At 40.2% G+C, this 18,714-nt stretch overlaps 1 protein-coding gene and 1 pseudogene across 26 annotated transcripts in view; one reads left to right on the top strand and one right to left on the bottom strand.

Annotated features, from left to right (window-relative positions):
* EZH2 (enhancer of zeste 2 polycomb repressive complex 2 subunit) overlaps positions 1–17,840 on the top strand; it is a 76,608-nt gene extending 58,768 nt beyond the window's left edge. For 22 of the 26 annotated variants that reach the window (XM_074036225.1, XM_065542718.1, XM_065542711.1 and 19 more), the window contains 12 exons: positions 5,118–5,209; positions 6,696–6,936; positions 7,433–7,602; positions 8,040–8,134; positions 9,283–9,323; positions 9,793–9,918; positions 10,707–10,885; positions 13,437–13,532; positions 14,810–14,891; positions 15,790–15,870; positions 16,025–16,109; positions 17,516–17,840. In XM_074036225.1, coding sequence (XP_073892326.1) covers positions 5,118–5,209; positions 6,696–6,936; positions 7,433–7,602; positions 8,040–8,134; positions 9,283–9,323; positions 9,793–9,918; positions 10,707–10,885; positions 13,437–13,532; positions 14,810–14,891; positions 15,790–15,870; positions 16,025–16,109; positions 17,516–17,576 — 1,349 coding nt within the window. In that variant the 3' untranslated portion in view covers positions 17,577–17,840. The remainder of the gene's footprint in view (positions 1–5,117; positions 5,210–6,695; positions 6,937–7,432; positions 7,603–8,039; positions 8,135–9,282; positions 9,324–9,792; positions 9,919–10,706; positions 10,886–13,436; positions 13,533–14,809; positions 14,892–15,789; positions 15,871–16,024; positions 16,110–17,515) is intronic. The other 4 variants (XM_065542719.1, XM_065542720.1, XM_074036224.1 and 1 more) reach the window with 1 other exon arrangement.
* Positions 3,445–3,512, bottom strand: LOC123572625 (U7 small nuclear RNA; annotated as a pseudogene).
* Positions 17,841–18,714: the final 874 nt, after the last annotated feature.

The following is an 18,714-nucleotide window of genomic DNA, read 5'->3' as shown; positions in this document are numbered from 1 at the left end:
TTTTTTTTAACTTGAACCTTGAACCTATTACGTATCTCATTATTCTAGCTGGGGAGAAGAGAGGAATATTTTACTTTATTAATAAAGTTGGCTTTCATGGGACTAACTGGCTGCCTCCTTGTAGCATTTGGTAGCCATGGGTCCAACTTTGCTAGGCCCACTTTTACTTCTTTTTACGGTAGAGCCAATGTCTTCATCATTCAATCCTAATGAGTTCCATAGGAACTTCATTGCTTTACATTAACTTTGACAAAATACCACACATGGTATATTTTTCTTAGGTAAAATAAGTTACTAAATCATTAAATACATACAATCGTGCATTATGGACGGAGATGCATTCTGAGAAATGTGTTGTTAGGTGATTTTGGCATTGTGTAAACAGAGTGTACTTACACAAACCTAGATGGTACAGCCCATGACACACCTAGGCCACACACCCTGAAGCATGTCACTCATTGTACTGGATACTGGAGGCAGTTGTGACACAATGGCAAGTATTTGTATATTTAAATCATTAATAAACATAGAAAAGGTATAGTAAAAATACAATATTATGATCTCATGGTACCACTATTGTATATACGGTCCATCATTGACTCAGATGTTATGCAGTACATAACTGTATTTTTTTTTTTTTTTTTTTTTTGAGATGAAGTCTCATTCTGTTGCTCAGGCTGGAGTGCAGTGGTGCGATTTCAGCTCACTGCAGCCTCCGCCTGCTGGATTCAAAGGATTCTCCTGTCTCAGCCTCCTGAGTAGCTGGGATTACAGGCGCCCACCACCACGTCCAGCTAATTTTTGTATTTTTAGTAGAGATGGGGTTTCACCATGTTGGCCAGGCTGGTCTTGAACTCCTGACCTCAAGTGATCCACCTGCCCCGGCCTCCCAGAGCGTTGGGATTACAGGCGTGAGCTACTGCGCCTCGTCGATTGTATGTTAAATGTAGCGTTTTGTGCTTTAGTTTTCTGGTCTCTATCTTGGGGATATGGTACTACTTCCTTTATAGAGCTGTTGTGAGGATTAGATGAATTAATATGTGGAAAATAGTTAAAATGGTACCTGACTCTTGTTACCTGTTGTGATTTTTAAAATAGGTCATCATTCACATGGTTTACATTTCTAAAAAGTATTAATATGAAGATGTGCTGGGCGCAGTGGCTCATCCTTTTAATCCCAGTGCTTTGGGAGGCAGAGGTGGAAGGATTGCTTGAGCCCAAAAGTTTGAGGCTACAGTGAGCTATGATCATGCCACTGTACTCCAACTGGGTGACAGAGTGAGACCCCATCTCTTTAAAAAAAAAAAAAAGTGAAAATGTGTACAGTGAAGTCTCCCAATGATTTTCTGTTCCCCATCCATCGAATTTTTACCTCACTCCTTCCACTTTTATTAGTAGTTAACCACTTTTATTAGTTCTCTTGTATTTTTTTTTTTTTTTTTACAGTTTCTTTGACAAGTATAAAGATATTCTTTTTTTCCTGACCATCTTATTTAAATGGTGCCATAGCATTCAGGCTTTTCCCTTTTTTGGGGATAAGGATAGGATTTAATATTGTAGGTATTAGCTTTATCTGTATAGCTGCATAGCCTGTGCTGTAGGAGGTTGCAGAACTTACTGGACTGGTCTCTAATGGTGACCATTTGGATTATTTTGAGCCTTATGCTGTAACAGTGCTACAGTGAATTATCTTGCAGATATCTGTACCCATTTCACACAAGTTTAAGTTTACCTGATAAACTCTATTTAGGTATTGCCAAATGACCTGCCATACAGGGATACAGCACCTTAAAACCCTACCAGCAAAGTCAGAGAGCCCTGCCCATAGAAAGTGTTACCAAACTAATTTTTAAAGTTGATTTTGTAAGTGAAAAATGGCTTTTAGTATTATTTTTAAGTTCTTGTTTTTCTTTATTTTTTAATCTCTGCTTCCCACAGGTGATAAGCATTGTTTTAATATCTGGGTTTTATTCCTTTGAATGAGGGTAGGATCTTCCTATATGTTGAAGAGTGAACTATTTTTATTCTTTGTTTTTTTTTGTTTTTGTGAGACAGGGGTCTTGCTTTGTCGCCCAGGCTGGAGTGCAATCTCGGCTCACTGCAACCTCTGCCTCCTGGGTTCAAGTGATTCTCCCGCGTCAGCCTTCTGAGTAGCTGGGATTACAGGCGCGTACCACCTCGCCTGGCTCATATTTGTATTTTTAGTAGAGACAGGGTTTCACCATGTTGGCCAGGCTGGTCTCAAACTCCTGACCTCAGGTAATAACCCACCTTAGCTGTGTGCTAGGATTACAGGTGTGAGCCACCGCACCTGGCCTATTTTTATTCTTGGTCTTATAGGTCTTTTGGTAATCTTAGGAGCTTTTTATATAATCAGGAAATTAGGTGTTTTGAAATATGAGTTGCAATTTTTTTCAGGTTTATTTGATAAAAGTCTCATAAGCAAAGTTTAAACTTTTTTTTTTTTTTTGGAGACAGAGTCTTGCTCTGTCTCTCACTTCCAAAGTTGCCTAGTTGTTTCATTTACTGAAAAGTTCATCTTTCACTACCTTGAAATATTTCCTTCATTGCCTATTGCCATATGTATTTGGGTTTCTCAACATTGTGTTCCTTTAGTCTATTCATGAGGCGGTATTCAGCCATCTCCTGGCAATTCTTGTTTTTCTATATAAATTTATTTATTTATAGACAGGGTCTTGCTCTGTCACCCAGGCTGGAGTGGTGCAGTGGCATAATCATGGCTCACTGCAGCCTTCACCTCCTGAGCTCAAGCTATTCTCCCATCTCAGCCTCCTGCGTAGCTGGGACTACAAGCATGCACCACCATTGCTGGCTAGTTTCCTTTTTCTTTTTTTTCTTTTCTTTTTTAGAGATAGGGTCTCACTGTGTTGCCTAGGCTGGTCTTAAACTCCTGGCCTCAAGTGATCCTCCTACCTTGGGCTCCCAAAGTGCTGGGATTACAGGCATGAGCCACTGTACCCAGCCTATATACATTTCAAAATCTGTTTGTCTAGTTCTTTTTTTAAAAAATTAGCAGTATGTTTATTGGAATCCCATTAAATTTATAAATTACCTAACTTCTTTTTAAAATATAAGGGTTAAGTCTCACTAACCATACCATCACCTCTCTTTTTGTGTCCTTTAATTACCTCCCAAGTTTTCTTTATATAACTCTTGTACATTTTTTGTCGAGTATTTCTAGGTATTAAACTTATTGCTGTTGGGCCTTTTCCACATTTTGTCTTCTGTTTTGTACCCTGCTACCTTACTGCATTGTCTTCGTGATTATCAGTTTCTCAGTACATTCTTAGGAGTTTTCCAGCTGTGTAATTATACTGTCTGTAGTTATTAATGGTTTTGCCTTCTTTCCAGTCTTTATAACTGAAGCTTCTTTCTCTTTTCTACATACTTTATTTATTTATTTTTTGGTGGGGCGGGGAGCGGGGAGGCTTTCTGATTAAAAAAAAACAAAAACAGCCTGCAAGACAAATTGTAAAAGAGCTATAACTGTCTTTTCTACCCACTTCAGCTTGTATTTTCAGTACAGTTTAAAATATAGTAGTGCTGGTAGATAGAGATAAATGTTCTGTCTCTTCTGAATGAGTTTTAGAAAATTATTCTTTACATCCAAGTTGAATAAAGTTTATGTGTTTTCTAATGGTGGTTTTATTTTTGTTAATATTCTTGTTTTCTCTGTATTTCATTGTCACTTTTTTTTTAAGAAGTGGTTTACATATTTTAAATTATGTATTTTTTTTCTTCAGAGAACAAGCTACAATGTTAGATTAACTCATAAAGAGAAAAATAGTTGTATTAGCGTGCCTAAGCGAACGTAATCCAGCACCAGATTAGTATTGGGTGTTAGGCTTTCTGGAGCCTAATTGCTCACACACTGCAACAGAATCTAAGCCTTGAATTTTTCTTCTTTTTTTTTTTTTTGAGACAGAATCTCGCTGCCCAGGCTGGAGTGCAGTGGCCGGATCTCAGCTCACTGCAAGCTCCGCCTTCTGGGTTTATGCCATTCTCCTACCTCAGCCTCCCAAGTAGCTTGGGACTACAGGCGCCTGCCACCTCGCCCGGCTAGGTTTTTTTTTTGTATTTTTTCATAGAGACGGAGTTTCACCGTGTTAGCCAGGATGGTCTCGATCTCCTGACCTCGTGATCCGCCCGTCTCGGCCTCCCAAAGTGCTGGGATTACAGACTTGAGCCACTGCGCCTGGCCAATTTTTCTTCTTTAAAAACACAACTTTGCCCTTTTTTTTCCCCTTCTTTTTCTCATCAGTCTTTATGGCTTTTTACAGATATTTAAAAGATGATTTGTTTTGTGGGAATGTCACTTGTTTTTCTCCAGATTAATTTTCATTTTGTGTAATTTTGAATAGTCCATTTCCAGCATTTCCCTTTTGTATATGAGGAAGCAAGTTTTTGCAAGAAATTCTCTGAAGTTTGCACTGCTGTCAGTGTTCACACTGTTTTCATGTAGCAGTGTATCCGCATTTGAATCTTTCTGTTACGTTATTTTGGAATTTTAGGTTTCAAACAGTGTATCTAAAATCTGTTTTTTGACATCGTAATTTTCTGTGGCAAGACACTGTAAGCTCTCACCAGGTTCTTGGATTGGGTATGATTCACAGGAATTGAATGTTAGTAATCTGGGGTTGTCCTCTTTACCATTAAAAACGAGTTTTTACAACTGGTGACAAGCTGATTGCTAACCTTTCTTTAGAAATCAAGAAACTGTATGTCAGAATTAAAAATAAGAATCTGATTTAATTGTAGCGGGAGTATCAGCTGCTTAAACAGAGATAGTAAGATTCAATTTAAGTAAATGTTTATAACCATAGTTATGTGCATCAGTGTTACTTGCAAGGAGAAAAATGAGAAATTATGAATCATTCCAGAATTTACTGTTTTTCCTTCCTGCTTAATGGTTGGAGGAGGAGGAAGGGAGAATACATTGTGATCGTTCAGTAAGAGCTTGAAGGAAAGTTATATAAAGTAATGTAAACCATATATTAGCAAGATTATAATCCATTAATTGACTTTTCCAGTGGAATTAGAAAAGTGAAAAAGTATTTTATAGTTATATTAGATTCTTTGTTTCATTTATTTTGCAGCTTTTCATGCAACACCCAACACTTATAAGCGGAAGAACACAGAAACAGCTTTAGACAACAAACCTTGTGGACCACAGTGTTACCAGCATTTGGTAAGACTTAGTGCCTTATTATTGCAGAGGGTACTTGAGAGGACTTTATTTTGCACTTTGGTGGAGGTGATCAAGTCAGCGTTAATGTTGTCTGCACCCGTGCTGTTATGGGCCATATGATAGACAGAGCTTTCTCACCCGTGCTGTTTCTTCCATAGCTCATGTACTGCACATTTTAGTCTTTCATTAATGTGGTATTATTCTTTTTAAAATCTGTGTTATCTCTTCAGCAACATTTCAAGGCCTTTAGGATCAAGGACTCTTATGCCTTCCACAAAGTCTATGAGAGTTGCGAGGCACAGATAGTCCACTTAGAAAGCAGGCATGCAGTAACCATACGCAGTAGACCCTAAGCCCCTCTCATAGCCATATCCCTCTGCTTGAGTTTTAGATGCACTGTCATTTCAGCTATCTGATAGGTTCCACAGATTTTTTTTTTTTTAATGATGGAGAAAAGGTAAGGGGTTAGGAAAATATGAGGTAGAAAAGTTGTTTTTTACGGGTACTCTCTTATTTTTACCATTTCCCCTCTTTGAACCAAGCCACTCCTACCTAGGAACTAAATGGGTATATATTGCCTGTTGGATTTTGGACAGAAGATTCATTGAATGGCACCTGCAGAAGGTATCCTATTTTTAAGCAATTTGGTTTTTGTAGAATGAAGTATAAAACTGTTGGCTGCTGTCAAACTTCTCCCTTCTATTTCCACTAAAAAAAAAAAAAATGGAATTCTTGAGCACTTGTTTTATAATATTCTTTACAAGGCAGAATTTTGTTTGGCTCATCTAAAATGTTTCTGTGGTCTCTATAAACCATGCTCTTACCATTGTTTTATACTTTGAGACTGGATTATTGTACTTCATAATGCAAGATGTAACCCTCAGAGTCTTATTCTGAAGTTCCTTTCATGTATTCCTGTGGCTGTGTATCCTTCACAGGAAAAAAAAATGTTGGATGTTTTAATAGTAAGACAGGAAGTGACAAAGTCAAGCATGTTTGTGTTTTGTGTTCTTGTATACTTTAAATATTAACACAAAGAGGTATGCATTATCTTAAACTCTGCATAGGTAGTCTGACTCCGTGCGCATTAGGTATATGATTCTTTTGTAAAGATTCACTTTTAAATAGACTATGTCCATAGAGATAATTACCTTTATTACATGAAGTATATTTCATACTTTATCTTCTTATATTTTAACTTAATTATAACCAGTTAATATATTTTACAAATTCACAATATAGAACTGTCTTGCCTGATTTTTGTACCATTCTAGGAATATATAGAACCCATATTTCTCTTTCTGAAATTTTCAGACTATCAAAAGCATATCAAAAACAAGTATATTAGACATGCAAATGATTATTTGTGATAAATGGATAATGTGATAAATTTTTTGACTAACCTGGCTTATATAGTATTTTTTTTCTCTTCCATCAAAATGAGTTTTAGAACTTTGCCCTCATGTTGACATTTTTCATTTCGTAGGAGGGAGCAAAGGAGTTCGCTGCTGCTCTCACTGCTGAGCGGATCAAGACCCCACCAAAACGCCCAGGAGGCCGCAGAAGAGGACGGCTTCCCAATAACAGTAGCAGGCCCAGCACCCCCACCATTAATGTGCTGGAATCAAAGGATACAGACAGTGATAGGGAAGCAGGGACTGAAACGGGGGGAGAGAACAATGATAAAGAAGAAGAAGAGAAGAAAGACGAAACTTCGAGCTCCTCTGGTAAGACACGTCTAATAACTGGGATTTACTCTTCTGTGAAAGTTCATATTGTGAGGATTAAGGATGTATAATGCATTGAATAATTTTCTTAGTTGGTTAGTTTCAGTATAAAGACTAGAGTCTTAAGACCAGCATTATCTCAAGAATGTGTAGCTGCGTTGCTTGTGTTTCCTGCCTCCACCCCTACCCTGGCTTGTGGTGTTTGCCCTGCTTGTTTGTTTGAAAGTTGATGATGCAGTTTATTCTCATTCTTTGTGCCATTTTCCTTTTTCGATCTTAGGTAGGGAATGATGAAATTCAGATCATTTGGTTTAATATTTTTGATGTTCTATGAATAGTTTTGTTAGAAAATGTGAACTACTGATGAGTTAGTATTTTACTGATTGGATTTTAGTTGTCCTTATCTTTTTGCTTTTTTCTTAAGCACACCCTGAATTTTACTTCTTAATATTATTTCCAATAATTTCTTGACCAGTGCTTACATTTGGTTTTGTAGAAGCAAATTCTCGGTGTCAAACACCAATAAAGATGAAGCCAAATATTGAACCTCCTGAGAATGTGGAGTGGAGTGGTGCTGAAGCCTCAATGTTTAGAGTCCTCATTGGCACTTACTATGACAATTTCTGTGCCATTGCTAGGTTAATTGGGACCAAAACATGTAGACAGGTAAGATATCCGATAAAAATGTTGTTAAAAGAGCTTCAAATATAGAGATAAAAATGTACTCATTGTCCAAACAAAGAAAATTCTTGGTTATTACTAAGCTCCTATTCATCTCCTAAAAATAATTTTTTTTCTTCCCAAGAGGGAATTGAATGAAAATTATTCTCCAGGTATGTTACAGAATTTCCCCACTGTAGACTTTTAAGGTTAGATAGTAGATTTTAAAAGCTAGTAAGAATTTAAATTTAGCATCACAGGTCTTGACCAGAATATAATTACAGCTACCCCCAATGTGAGGGTAGGGACAGCGATGTCTGTTATATCCCCAGCATCTAGCAGTGTCACAGAAGAGACAGACATTTTTCTGGTATGCATGAGTATAAGAATTGTTTGCCTAAATAAGACTGTCCTCATGGCTCTGTGACTGTGCCTCTTGTCAGGTGTATGAGTTTAGAGTCAAAGAATCTAGCATCATAGCTCCAGCTCCTGCTGAGGATGTGGACACTCCTCCAAGGAAAAAGAAGAGGAAACACCGGTGAGTCTGCCATGAAGCTGCTTAGAGAAGTCAACACAGATAGACACTGCAGGCAAGGCCCTTCCTATGGGCCGTTGTTGGTTTCTACTTAGTCTATTTTTAAAAAACCTTAAACTGCCATCAAAAACAGAACTATGGAATCTTATTTCCACTGGGAATTGCTAGTATTTTTCTATAAGAATACAGCAGCCTTCGGTATATTTGGTATGTTAAGAGTCATAAAAATTATAGTTACCAGACGGAATTTGGGTTAAGAAAAACATATTTAGTAGCTTTTTCAGTAAAGGCTATAAACAATTACTTTAACATCATGAAATGTTCTGTGTTTCTGATGTGAGCTCTGGCCCAGTTTTTAGAAGTATCTTTTACTCCAGGAGCTTGAATTTCTAAGTTGTGTGGTATTGCATTCGATACTCCTAATGGGTACCCTACTATAATATAAGCCTGTTGTGAATGTTACTGTCACCTTAGCAAATGTTTTCAGGTTGATTTGATTTGTAAATGTAGAGCCAGAAAAATTTACAAATGGACTATCTGCCCTAATCTCCCCATACCTCCACCTCACATGTTTAAAAATGAGAAACGTAAGGGTGCAGTTAGATTATGCTTCAAAAATTGTGTACAGGCTCATGTTACATTTTGTTACCTTAACATTTTGTTACTTTAACAAAAATAAGTGTAGGGCCAACCCAATTTAGAATTTTTTTAAAGTCAAGGTTTTTTTTCCCATAGGAATTTAGGCTTTAGGTGATGCTTCTTAAATTTTGGTTGAATTATTTCTGACCATGTAGTCCACTTGATTGGTTTATGATGCCTGAAATTAGAGGAAGTGATGAGTGTCATCCACATCAGAATAAATCAACAGGCAGACACACCAGCTGCTTTGTGCGGCATTGGGAGCTCAGGAGTTCTGACCAGGAGTCATGGATGAACACAGGAAGTGACGTCTTGCCACACCTGGGGCAGCCTGAGCCATCAAGCTGTTTGAGTTGCTTCAAACTGATGGCAAATATAAACTGGGCAGGGCATGACTCTTGGCTTTAACGCACTGCTGTATTCATGGCACGGACAGATCCAGTTAAGCAGCTCTCGGTTGGATTTGCAGCGTCCTGCAGAAGTTTGGTTTCATTTTCTTTGTGTTTTTGCAGGTTGTGGGCTGCACACTGCAGAAAGATACAGCTGAAAAAGGGTTAGCATCTTTCCATTCCCCTCATTATTAGCTTAACAATGTCTGCTCTGTTTTCATTTGTTTTAGAATAGTAACTGGATTAGAGCTTGGGTTATTCTAATGTAATTGCCTTCTCTACATTAAACCAATTCGAATGGAGAATGTCTATTGATGAATCCCCAGTCAATTCTCTTCTGTAAAGTGGAGGCTGACTGGAAGGTATGAGTCCGAGTCGGTTGAAGGAGAAGTGCTTTGGGATGGGACTTTGATGTAGCCACGCTGTATCTAGATGGAACTCACAAGCACCTGGGGGTGGGAGAGTATTTTTGCCATCGTTTTGGAAACCGGAATATGTGTAACGTTACGCATTCAGTAAAGGCAGGCCAGCTACCCTCCACAGGTAGTAGGGAAGAATGTACTCGTGTTAATTGTGTATGATCGTTTCCATCTCCCTGGATTCATTGGCCTGCATGATGTTATCTTTACTCAGACGGCTCCTCTAACCATGTTTACAACTATCAACCCTGTGATCATCCACGGCAGCCTTGTGACAGTTCGTGCCCTTGTGTGATAGCACAAAATTTTTGTGAAAAGTTTTGTCAATGTAGTTCAGAGTGTAAGTATTTGTTGCTTTGATGGAATTGCATGAGAACTAAATAGGCCTTTGGTTAGCAATTTAAAAAATCAAAAATAAGAACACGGGAGCACTCCCTTGTTTACTTGACGAAACTCATGGATTTGACAAGTATTTATTGAGCCCCATACCTGGCCCTGTGCCACTGGCTGGTCAGTCGCCTGGGTGTTGTGTGTCTATGTGTGTGAGGCAGGCAAAGTTGTATTAAAGGAACCCGAATTTTATTTTTTTTCTTCTTTGATCATTTAAATTAAGTTGTATTAAAGTCGGCACAGATTGTAAGAGGAATCTAGAAGGAGCTACTCAGATAATTTTTGGACACCAGAAATTGTCAGAGTTAGGAGGGTTTTAGTCTTCAGAATAAAGGAATGTAGCATAAACGCAGTGGATTTTTATAATTGTTTAATGAGACTGCACATGAAGCTTGAGTACTAAGGGAGTGTTTAGAACTAGGGGCTGTGAGAATGGTCAAGGACCATGGATATTGTTTCTTCACACTTTATTCACACTTACTTTAAATATATACACTGTTTAACAAATGAAAAATGGAAAAACTCAGTGGTGGTCTTTTTCATACAAACAGCTTTAACTTCGCTGTTAATACTTCCATTTCCTTGTCTGTATAGTAGGGCAATAAGGTGGTTGTGAGGGTTGAGAGTCAGCCAGATGCTCAGTACACCCCTTGCCACGTATCTTTCTGCAAGTTTTTGCATATGGTGATGATGGTGATGGTGGTTATGAGTGAAGAACCTCCAAACCTCTCTCTGAAGGTCAAAACCGCTTTCCGGGATGCCGCTGCAAAGCACAGTGCAACACCAAGCAGTGCCCGTGCTACCTGGCCGTCCGAGAGTGTGACCCTGACCTCTGTCTTACTTGTGGAGCCGCTGACCATTGGGACAGTAAAAATGTGTCCTGCAAGAACTGCAGTATTCAGCGGGGCTCCAAAAAGGTGAGTAACAGTCGCTTCTGGAAGATTGGTAGTAGTTAGCTATTTAGTGATGCAAATGTCAGGATTGTCTTAGATGATTTAGCTGGGGCAAAAAGTAAAAGTGATCCTTGAAAGGTGCAGCTGATGAGAAAGTGTTGATAGTTTTCGCTGGATAGTGCACCCTTGGGCAGTCTCTTCAGTTTTCTATAGAGCACTGTACTCCGATAGTAGGAGAAACCAGCAAATTCTGAGAAGTAGCCATTCATGGTATCAGATTTGGAATAAGATGTATTTTTTCTAGCGGTTTAATAGATTATTTGAATTTCTCTTTTAGTTAATAAAACTAGTAGTTTAGTATCCTTAATGCAAATAAATGGTGATTTCTATCAAAATATAGACTTATTCTCATCAAAGAGTATAGATTCCTTATTATGTAGAGTAAAAGATGAAATTTCCCATGGCAGGTTTTTATAGACTTACTTCCTGTTTGTTTAATAACTTTGAGGCCGGGCGCAGTGGCTCACGCCTGTAATCCCAGCACTTTGGAAGGCCGAGGTGGGCTGATCACGAGGTCAGAAGATTGAGACCATCTTGGCTAACATGGTGAAACCCTGTTTCTACTAAAAATACGAAAATATTAGCCAGGCGTGGTGGCGGGTGCCTGTAGTCCTAGCTACTCGGGAGGCTGAGGCAGGAGAATGGCGTGAACCCAGGAGGCGGAGCTTGCAGTGAACAGAGATCGGGCCACTGCACTCCAGCCTGGGGGACAGAGCGAAACTCTGTCTCAGAAAACAAAACAAAGAAATAAACAAAAACCTTGAAAAAAATCCAGCGAGGAATTCTGTATTTTTAGTGTGGGGAATTGTATGTAGATGGTTTAACTCTCTGAGCCCGGAAGTATGACTGAGTGAAAGAAACTCCAGCAGCATGTGTTTGGGGAATCCTTTTTTTTTTTTTTTAAAGGCAGATAAGGTCTTTCTTCAGTTCTTTTTATAATAATAGCTGACATTTATTAAGCATGTAAAAATAGCAGGCACTGTTCTAAGTGCTTTAGTGGATTCGTTCATTGATCCTCCTAACCCTGTGAGTGAGGAATAAGTGTTAACCCCGTTTTACAGGTAAGGAAACCCAAAGTCACAAGACTTGTAAAGGAGCAGGAGATCAAATCCTCCAGGCTCCCATTACCTGCCCTTATGCTGTGTGTGTGTGTGTGTGTGTGTGTGGTGTAGAGTAGACATATCTTTGTTGTTGGACCATTTATTTATAATTGAGATCACACTTCCTACCAGCAGGTCCCCTTCTACCAGAAATTGTGCTCCAGGCAAAACACTGAAGTTTTCTTGGTTTTGTTTCCTTATGTTTTTGAACCAAAGTCTGTGTTTATGGCAGAGAGCTGTGCAGGGTCGTGGAGAGCTGTGCAGGGTCGTGGGTTTTTTGTTTTTAGCTGTGACTTTTTTCTATCAGACATTTAGATCATTTTACTCTAGGCAGTTATATGTCCATTTAGGTCACTGGATCACAGTGACGCTGGTTCAATTTCCGATGGCATACCCGCTCAGACCTAAAAATCTCAATTTCTCCCCTAAACAGCTTACCATTGTACTCCTTCTTGACTTTGTTCAGAAAGTGGGTACTTCTATTCATACTGACATGTCCTCTTTATAAGACATTTTTTAACTCTGAAAAATGTTAAACTATGTAGATACTTTTTACCAGTTGGGTTTCATTTGCACAGCAGTAGTTAGCTGTTTAGTTTCTGATCAGAAGGATATTTGGGAAGTTCACCTGACAGGTGAGTGGTAAGATGGTCCAGAATAGGAATAGATTGGAAGCTTAGGTGATCAGGGAAGCCTTTGTAAAGGTCACAAGAAAATTTTGGATGAAAGCATAATAATGAGCCATGATGAAAAATTGGCATATGTTTGGGAACACATCCCTAAATACATAATTTACAGCAATGATCATCTCGGCATTTCTGCTGAAAATAGACTACTGGACTGACAAGATCATGGTAATCCCTCCCAATAGTTTCTTGTGTTATCCTGAGGAGGTGGGGTGGAAGAACAAATCCAAAGCCAAGTTGCCATGGGCTTCAGAGGGAACCAGCACCAGCGAAGAGTCAGGGGTGTCCTGAGGCTGAAAATGGAATAATGTTAATAGAAATCACTTGGGGGAAGTAGAGGGAAAGGTATGGAGAAGAAGAGTGATTTGGTGCTGTCCTTAAATTCAGGTTGAAAGTAAATTATTCGAGGAAATCAAGGGCTGAAGAAACAGGGAAGCCAAAAGTGCAGCAGGCCTAGAGCACCTTGCTGAATGATGGTCACTGCAGAGGACTAACACCACCAAAGGGTTTTCTGTAAGACAGAGATTCTTATCTGCTGTATGAGAAAAGCATAATGTTCATAGCCATTCTCAGCAGCTTTCACATTGACTGAAGCTGTGTGTTCCATTACTGCCTTAGAACAGGTCTGAGGATTTACAGTGATAGCTTTTGTTTTCATTCTGTAGTCTGCTTTGTCCCCAGTCCATCTTCACCCTCCTTTTTTGATTGTAATTGTGTTTTATTCTCTAGCATCTATTGCTGGCACCATCTGATGTGGCAGGCTGGGGGATTTTTATCAAAGATCCTGTGCAGAAAAATGAATTCATCTCAGAATACTGTGGAGAGGTAAGGCACTGATTACCTATATTCAGGTGGCATTGTATATACTAACTTTTCTTTATTTTAGATTGATTTTATTAGGTCAGTCTGTGGGTTTGATTGGGAATGAATTGCCATAAACTGCCTTTTAAGCCTGGACGTCTGCATGTTTGTGGATTTGCATGCTTAGTAACTGGATTGTGCTGGGCGCGGGGGCTGACTCCTGCAGTCCCAGCACTTTGGGAGGCTGAGGCACGTGGATTGCTTGAGCTCAGGAGTTGGGAGACCAGCATGGGCAACATGGCGAGACCCCATTGCTACAAAAAATGCAAAAATTAGCCAGGCATGGTGGTGCATACCTGTAGTCCCAGCTACTTGGGAGCTGAGGGAGGAAGATCGCTTGAGCCTGGGAGGTTGAGGCTGCAGTGAGCCATATTTGTGCCACTGCTCTCCAGCCTGGGCAACAAAGTGAGACCCTGTCTCAGAGGAAAACAAAACAAAACAGGATTGCTTGGTTCTAGCCACATTCAGCTTTTCTCATCTATGGTCAGCAGGGAGAACAGGAGCTTTACCATAGAGTGTCCTGCTTAATCCACAACCTGGTTGATAAGGATGTAGAAACAACAGTGTCATTAGTTATTCACCTTCTAAATTGTTGAGTTACCGAAAAATCATAGGGCTAGCTTCAATTTGGAACCAACTCACCCCAATTTTTTTTTTTGAGATGGAGTTTCGCTCTTGTTGCCCAGGATGGAGTGCGATGGTGCGATCTTGGCCCCCTGCAACCTCCGCCTCCCAGGTTCAAGCGATTCTCCTGCCTCAGCCTCCCGAGTAGCTGGGATTACAGGCATGTGCCACCACGCTCAGCTGATTTTGTGTTTTTAGTAGAGATGGGGTTTCTCCATGTTGGTTAGGCTGGTCCTGAACTGCCGACCTCAGGTGATCTGCCTGCCTCAGCCTCCCAAAGTGCTGGGATTACAGGCGTGAGCCACTGCGGCCAACTTGTGTGTGTGTGTGTGTGTTTTTTTTTTTTTTTTTTTAAGCTCAGCGAGAAGACTTTGGTTCCTCACTTTCTCCAAGGATAATTACTTCAGGATGTGGAAATATTTCTGAGTTGGGGTCCTTAATATACAGTTATTCTTAGATTTATCAGTGTGCAGACTGAATGGGAAAGAGAACTTGGCTGTAGTGACCCTTTTTGTTTTCTTCCGAAGGTCCAGTATTCACTGTGTGTGCTTTTGCATGTGCTGTCAGACTTGATCACCTTTATCCAAAAGAATTTTCTCTTGTGTCTTTCTTTTTAGATTATTTCTCAAGATGAAGCTGACAGAAGAGGGAAAGTATATGATAAATACATGTGCAGCTTTCTGTTCAACTTGAACAATGGTATGTATCTGAGCTGGGAGGCAGTGAGTTCCTCTGAGTTGCATGTGGCAGCCTTCTGCCTGCCAAGTGTTCAGAAACGAGGGTGGAGGTCAGTGAGGTGACCAGAAGGAGGATCTCCTTAGAGGCATCGGGGGCTGCTTGCTTGAAAGGAACTGGAGCAAGGAATTCCTCAGGGAGCAGATGGACTAGGTGTGCAGGAAACCGCCTCTCTGAAGCCCTGGCCATCTGTGAGTGGCGCTGTACCAGTGTCTGGCTGTGACGGGGATGTTGTGCTCTTGCTGCCTCACCTCTTGTGTTCAGGCAGCTCAGCTCACCTCCTGCAGTCAGTGCCTCGGAGCTGGGAAGGAGGGGAGGAGCCAGACTCCCCTGGATATTCTCAAAGGACTGGGAGGAAAGGCAGTTGCTTTCATAGCTGATGTTCTGGGGTAGAATGTAAGTCTGTAGGGATATTTCTGGTGGGATTGTTCTGGTGGGAGGTTGGCTTAACATGTAAGATATTCAGAGAAACTCTTAGTTGGAACAAGTAGAATAGATTTTTTCTAGGAATGCTTTATAGACATTATAAAAAAAACTAATGTTAAATGAATTGATGTTCAGAAGAATTTTGTCAGATTCTTTTTAATTTTTTTTTTATTTTGCTTAGTAATGTATGTTTATAGTTGATAATTAATAGCTTTTGTGTCAGATAACCATCTTGAATTATAGGTGATTAATTTTAACCTGGAACAATAGTGTGTTCTTCCAAATGTCATTTCTTACTGAATGAAGTTGCTTGAATGATTTATTTGCTTTTGCAGGCAAACCCTGAAGAACTATAACCGGTTGCATTTACAGAATCATAATAACTTGATTTACTTATAACTGAAATTATTCACTGGGCTCATTTTCCTCTTTTTAGATTTTGTGGTGGATGCAACCCGCAAGGGTAACAAAATTCGTTTTGCAAATCATTCGGTAAATCCAAACTGCTATGCAAAAGGTAGGTATCTTTGACGTCAGAATTGGAACTCCCTTTTTAATCCTGTGATGATGGACTTGAATACTTCTGGGATAGTTGTTTGTTATGTGAACAAGTCAGTTAACCTCCCGTGGCCTGTCTTCATGCTCACTGACACCAGTGTGTCTCTTTCCAGTTATGATGGTTAACGGCGATCACAGGATAGGTATTTTTGCCAAGAGAGCCATCCAGACTGGTGAAGAGCTGTTTTTTGATTACAGGTTGGTAAAGTACATTTCTAACATGATCTCTAAGGGCTTTTTCTACTGGATCGTGAACGCTGGGCGAAGGATTTTTTTAGTTCTTTGCTAGATGTGCTGAGGGGTGGGGGTGAGTTGTTTTGACGGGTCACTTTGCCTTGAGCATTAGTGGGGAATTAGGTTATACTTTCCTGTTATGTATTCACGATCCATTTATTTATTATAAAAGTCATGCTTATTTTAAAAATAGAATCAAATCCATGCAGAAAGCCCCGTTTCTCACCCTGCTGTTGACAGCTGGGTGAGTCCTAGACCTTCTCATATCATGCCGCATGCTGCATGCTTGCTTGTGGAGCGTTTTTCCAGATAAGTGTGATCACACTGTCCTATAGATTTTTCTGCAACATGGTTTTACTTGACAATATACTATGTATATCTTTACTGATTAGATCTACTTAATTTATTGTTTGCTATAATACTTATTACACGTATCATTACCATTTTAAAAGGTGCTGTTGGCAAATCACTGTCTGGTCACCCTGTGGGGATGCCTGGGACATGTGGGCCACCGATGGTATCTGTGTGGTTAGGCATTAGGCTGCCAGTTGACACAGTCAAGCTCTGTGGGATACATTTAAGTCATCCATTGAATACAGATTTAGGTGCAGTCAGATGACTGTCTAGTTAATGAACTCCTGTGGTCCCATGTACATCCCATCCAGAAGCTGTCTTTGAGTACTGAGTTCTTGAATATTCAGGCTGGCCTTTAATGGCTGTTGCATAGCCGAGAGCTCTCAGTGAGGCAGACAGGGTCTGAGTGAAAGGCCTACTTTACTGAGGGCCGCTGCCTTCATTCCAGGCCGGCTCTGAATGAAGAGTGTGGGGTGGAGCTGGGGTTGGAGGCAAAGCCATCCAGTTTCCTTGGGAGGGCCTGGTGGCCCCACCCACTATTTCTGGGTGTCCACTGTACTCCAGTTCTTTCTTCACCTGGGGGAACAACTGGCGGGCTGCTCTTTGGCCCTCTTTGCCATGGTCATCGTTTTTTTCCAGACCATGGTTTTATTTTGCCTTTCCACCGTCGGACCTAAACATCATGATGTGGACCAGCCTTCCTGGGGCCACTTGCTTCAGAGGCATAGGGGAGGCTGGGCAAGCTCTGGAAATGCTTGTAGACAGGTTTGTTCAGTTCAGAACTTGGCAGCGTCTCACTTAGATGGCCAGCAACACAGACCTACGCATTGCCTTCTACGAGTGTGCCCTTATGCAGGCAGCTGTATAATTGGATGGTTTTTTGTTTTGTTTTGTTTTGTTTTAAGACATTTTAATGCACCCACTGTCTTCAGCAGGCTTTGTTGTGTTAAGTAAGTCTCAGCACATGTTGGATGGGTGGTCATCCAGCGGACTTCTGCTTCTTCCTGTTGTTTCAGATACAGCCAGGCTGATGCCCTGAAGTATGTCGGCATCGAAAGAGAAATGGAAATCCCTTGACATCTGCTACCTCCTCCCCCTCCTCTCTGAAACAGCTGCCTTAGCTTCAGGAACCTCGAGTACTGTGGGCAATTTAGAAAAAGAAAATGCAGTTTGAAATTCTGAATTTGCAAAGTACTGTAAGAATAATTTATAGTAATGAGTTTAAAAATCAACTTTTTATTGCCTTCTCACCAGCTGCAAAGTGTTTTGTACCAGTGAATTTTTGCAATAATGCAGTATGGTACATTTTTCAACTTTGAATAAAGAATACTTGAACTTGTCCTTGTTGAGTCATCTCTCATAACATGTCAATAACTGCTTTTAGTACTGCCCAACAAAAAACTTTTAAATTTACCTCCTTGAGTTTTTTAGTTGTCTTTGTATGAATCTTGATTTTAACTAATACTGCCTGGTAATATGTGGAAGACATTCATATATGAAGAACTGCTGTGCATCCTGAGGGCTGACCCAGTAAAGGGCTTGATTTTATAGACAAGACCAGGGTGGGTGGGTACGTTCCAGTCAGCTGTGCAAACTGGAGAAAGTGATTTAACCTCCAAGTCTGTTCCCCATATATAAACTGACAGAGTAGACTTAGCTTATTTTTAAGAACTCACCTAGTTCTAAATGCCGTTAGTCTAGATAGAGTTCTTTAGAAATACAATATAAGTTGGGATTCCTTACCTACCTACTGACAGGTATAACCAAACTAGTTTTATATCTTCTCAAAGAAGAGGTAAAAATCACAAACTCTAAGCATCAAGGAAACAACATGTGCCTTGCATGCCTTACCATGTGGTCGGTCTCAGAATTTGGGGGAATTTCTCTGCACCCTCCCCCGGTACATTCACCAGCAGCATCATGGGAACCCTCACAACCGCTGCAAACCAGACCACACTCAGTTACTTGGCAGTTGCCTTTTCTACAGTTAGATTTTATTTACAATGTGATAGTATTAATGTGAAACCTAATTAAATCGACTCATCTTGCTTTCCGGTTCCACAACATTTGCGAGATCAGGTCTCCATCACATCAGTGCACAGGCGCAGCAACTTGAGTCCTAAAGTTAATTTGCCACTTGATTTGGGATTGAGGAGACCCTCCCTCAGCCTCGTCCCATGGTTTCTTAATGACAGTGCTGATCTATTTTATGTCT

The sequence above is a fragment of the Macaca fascicularis genome, chromosome 3 (genome assembly GCF_037993035.2).
Source record: "Macaca fascicularis isolate 582-1 chromosome 3, T2T-MFA8v1.1".
NCBI classification, from domain to species: Eukaryota; Metazoa; Chordata; class Mammalia; order Primates; family Cercopithecidae; genus Macaca; species Macaca fascicularis.
This window is presented reverse-complemented; position numbering and strand designations above follow the sequence as displayed.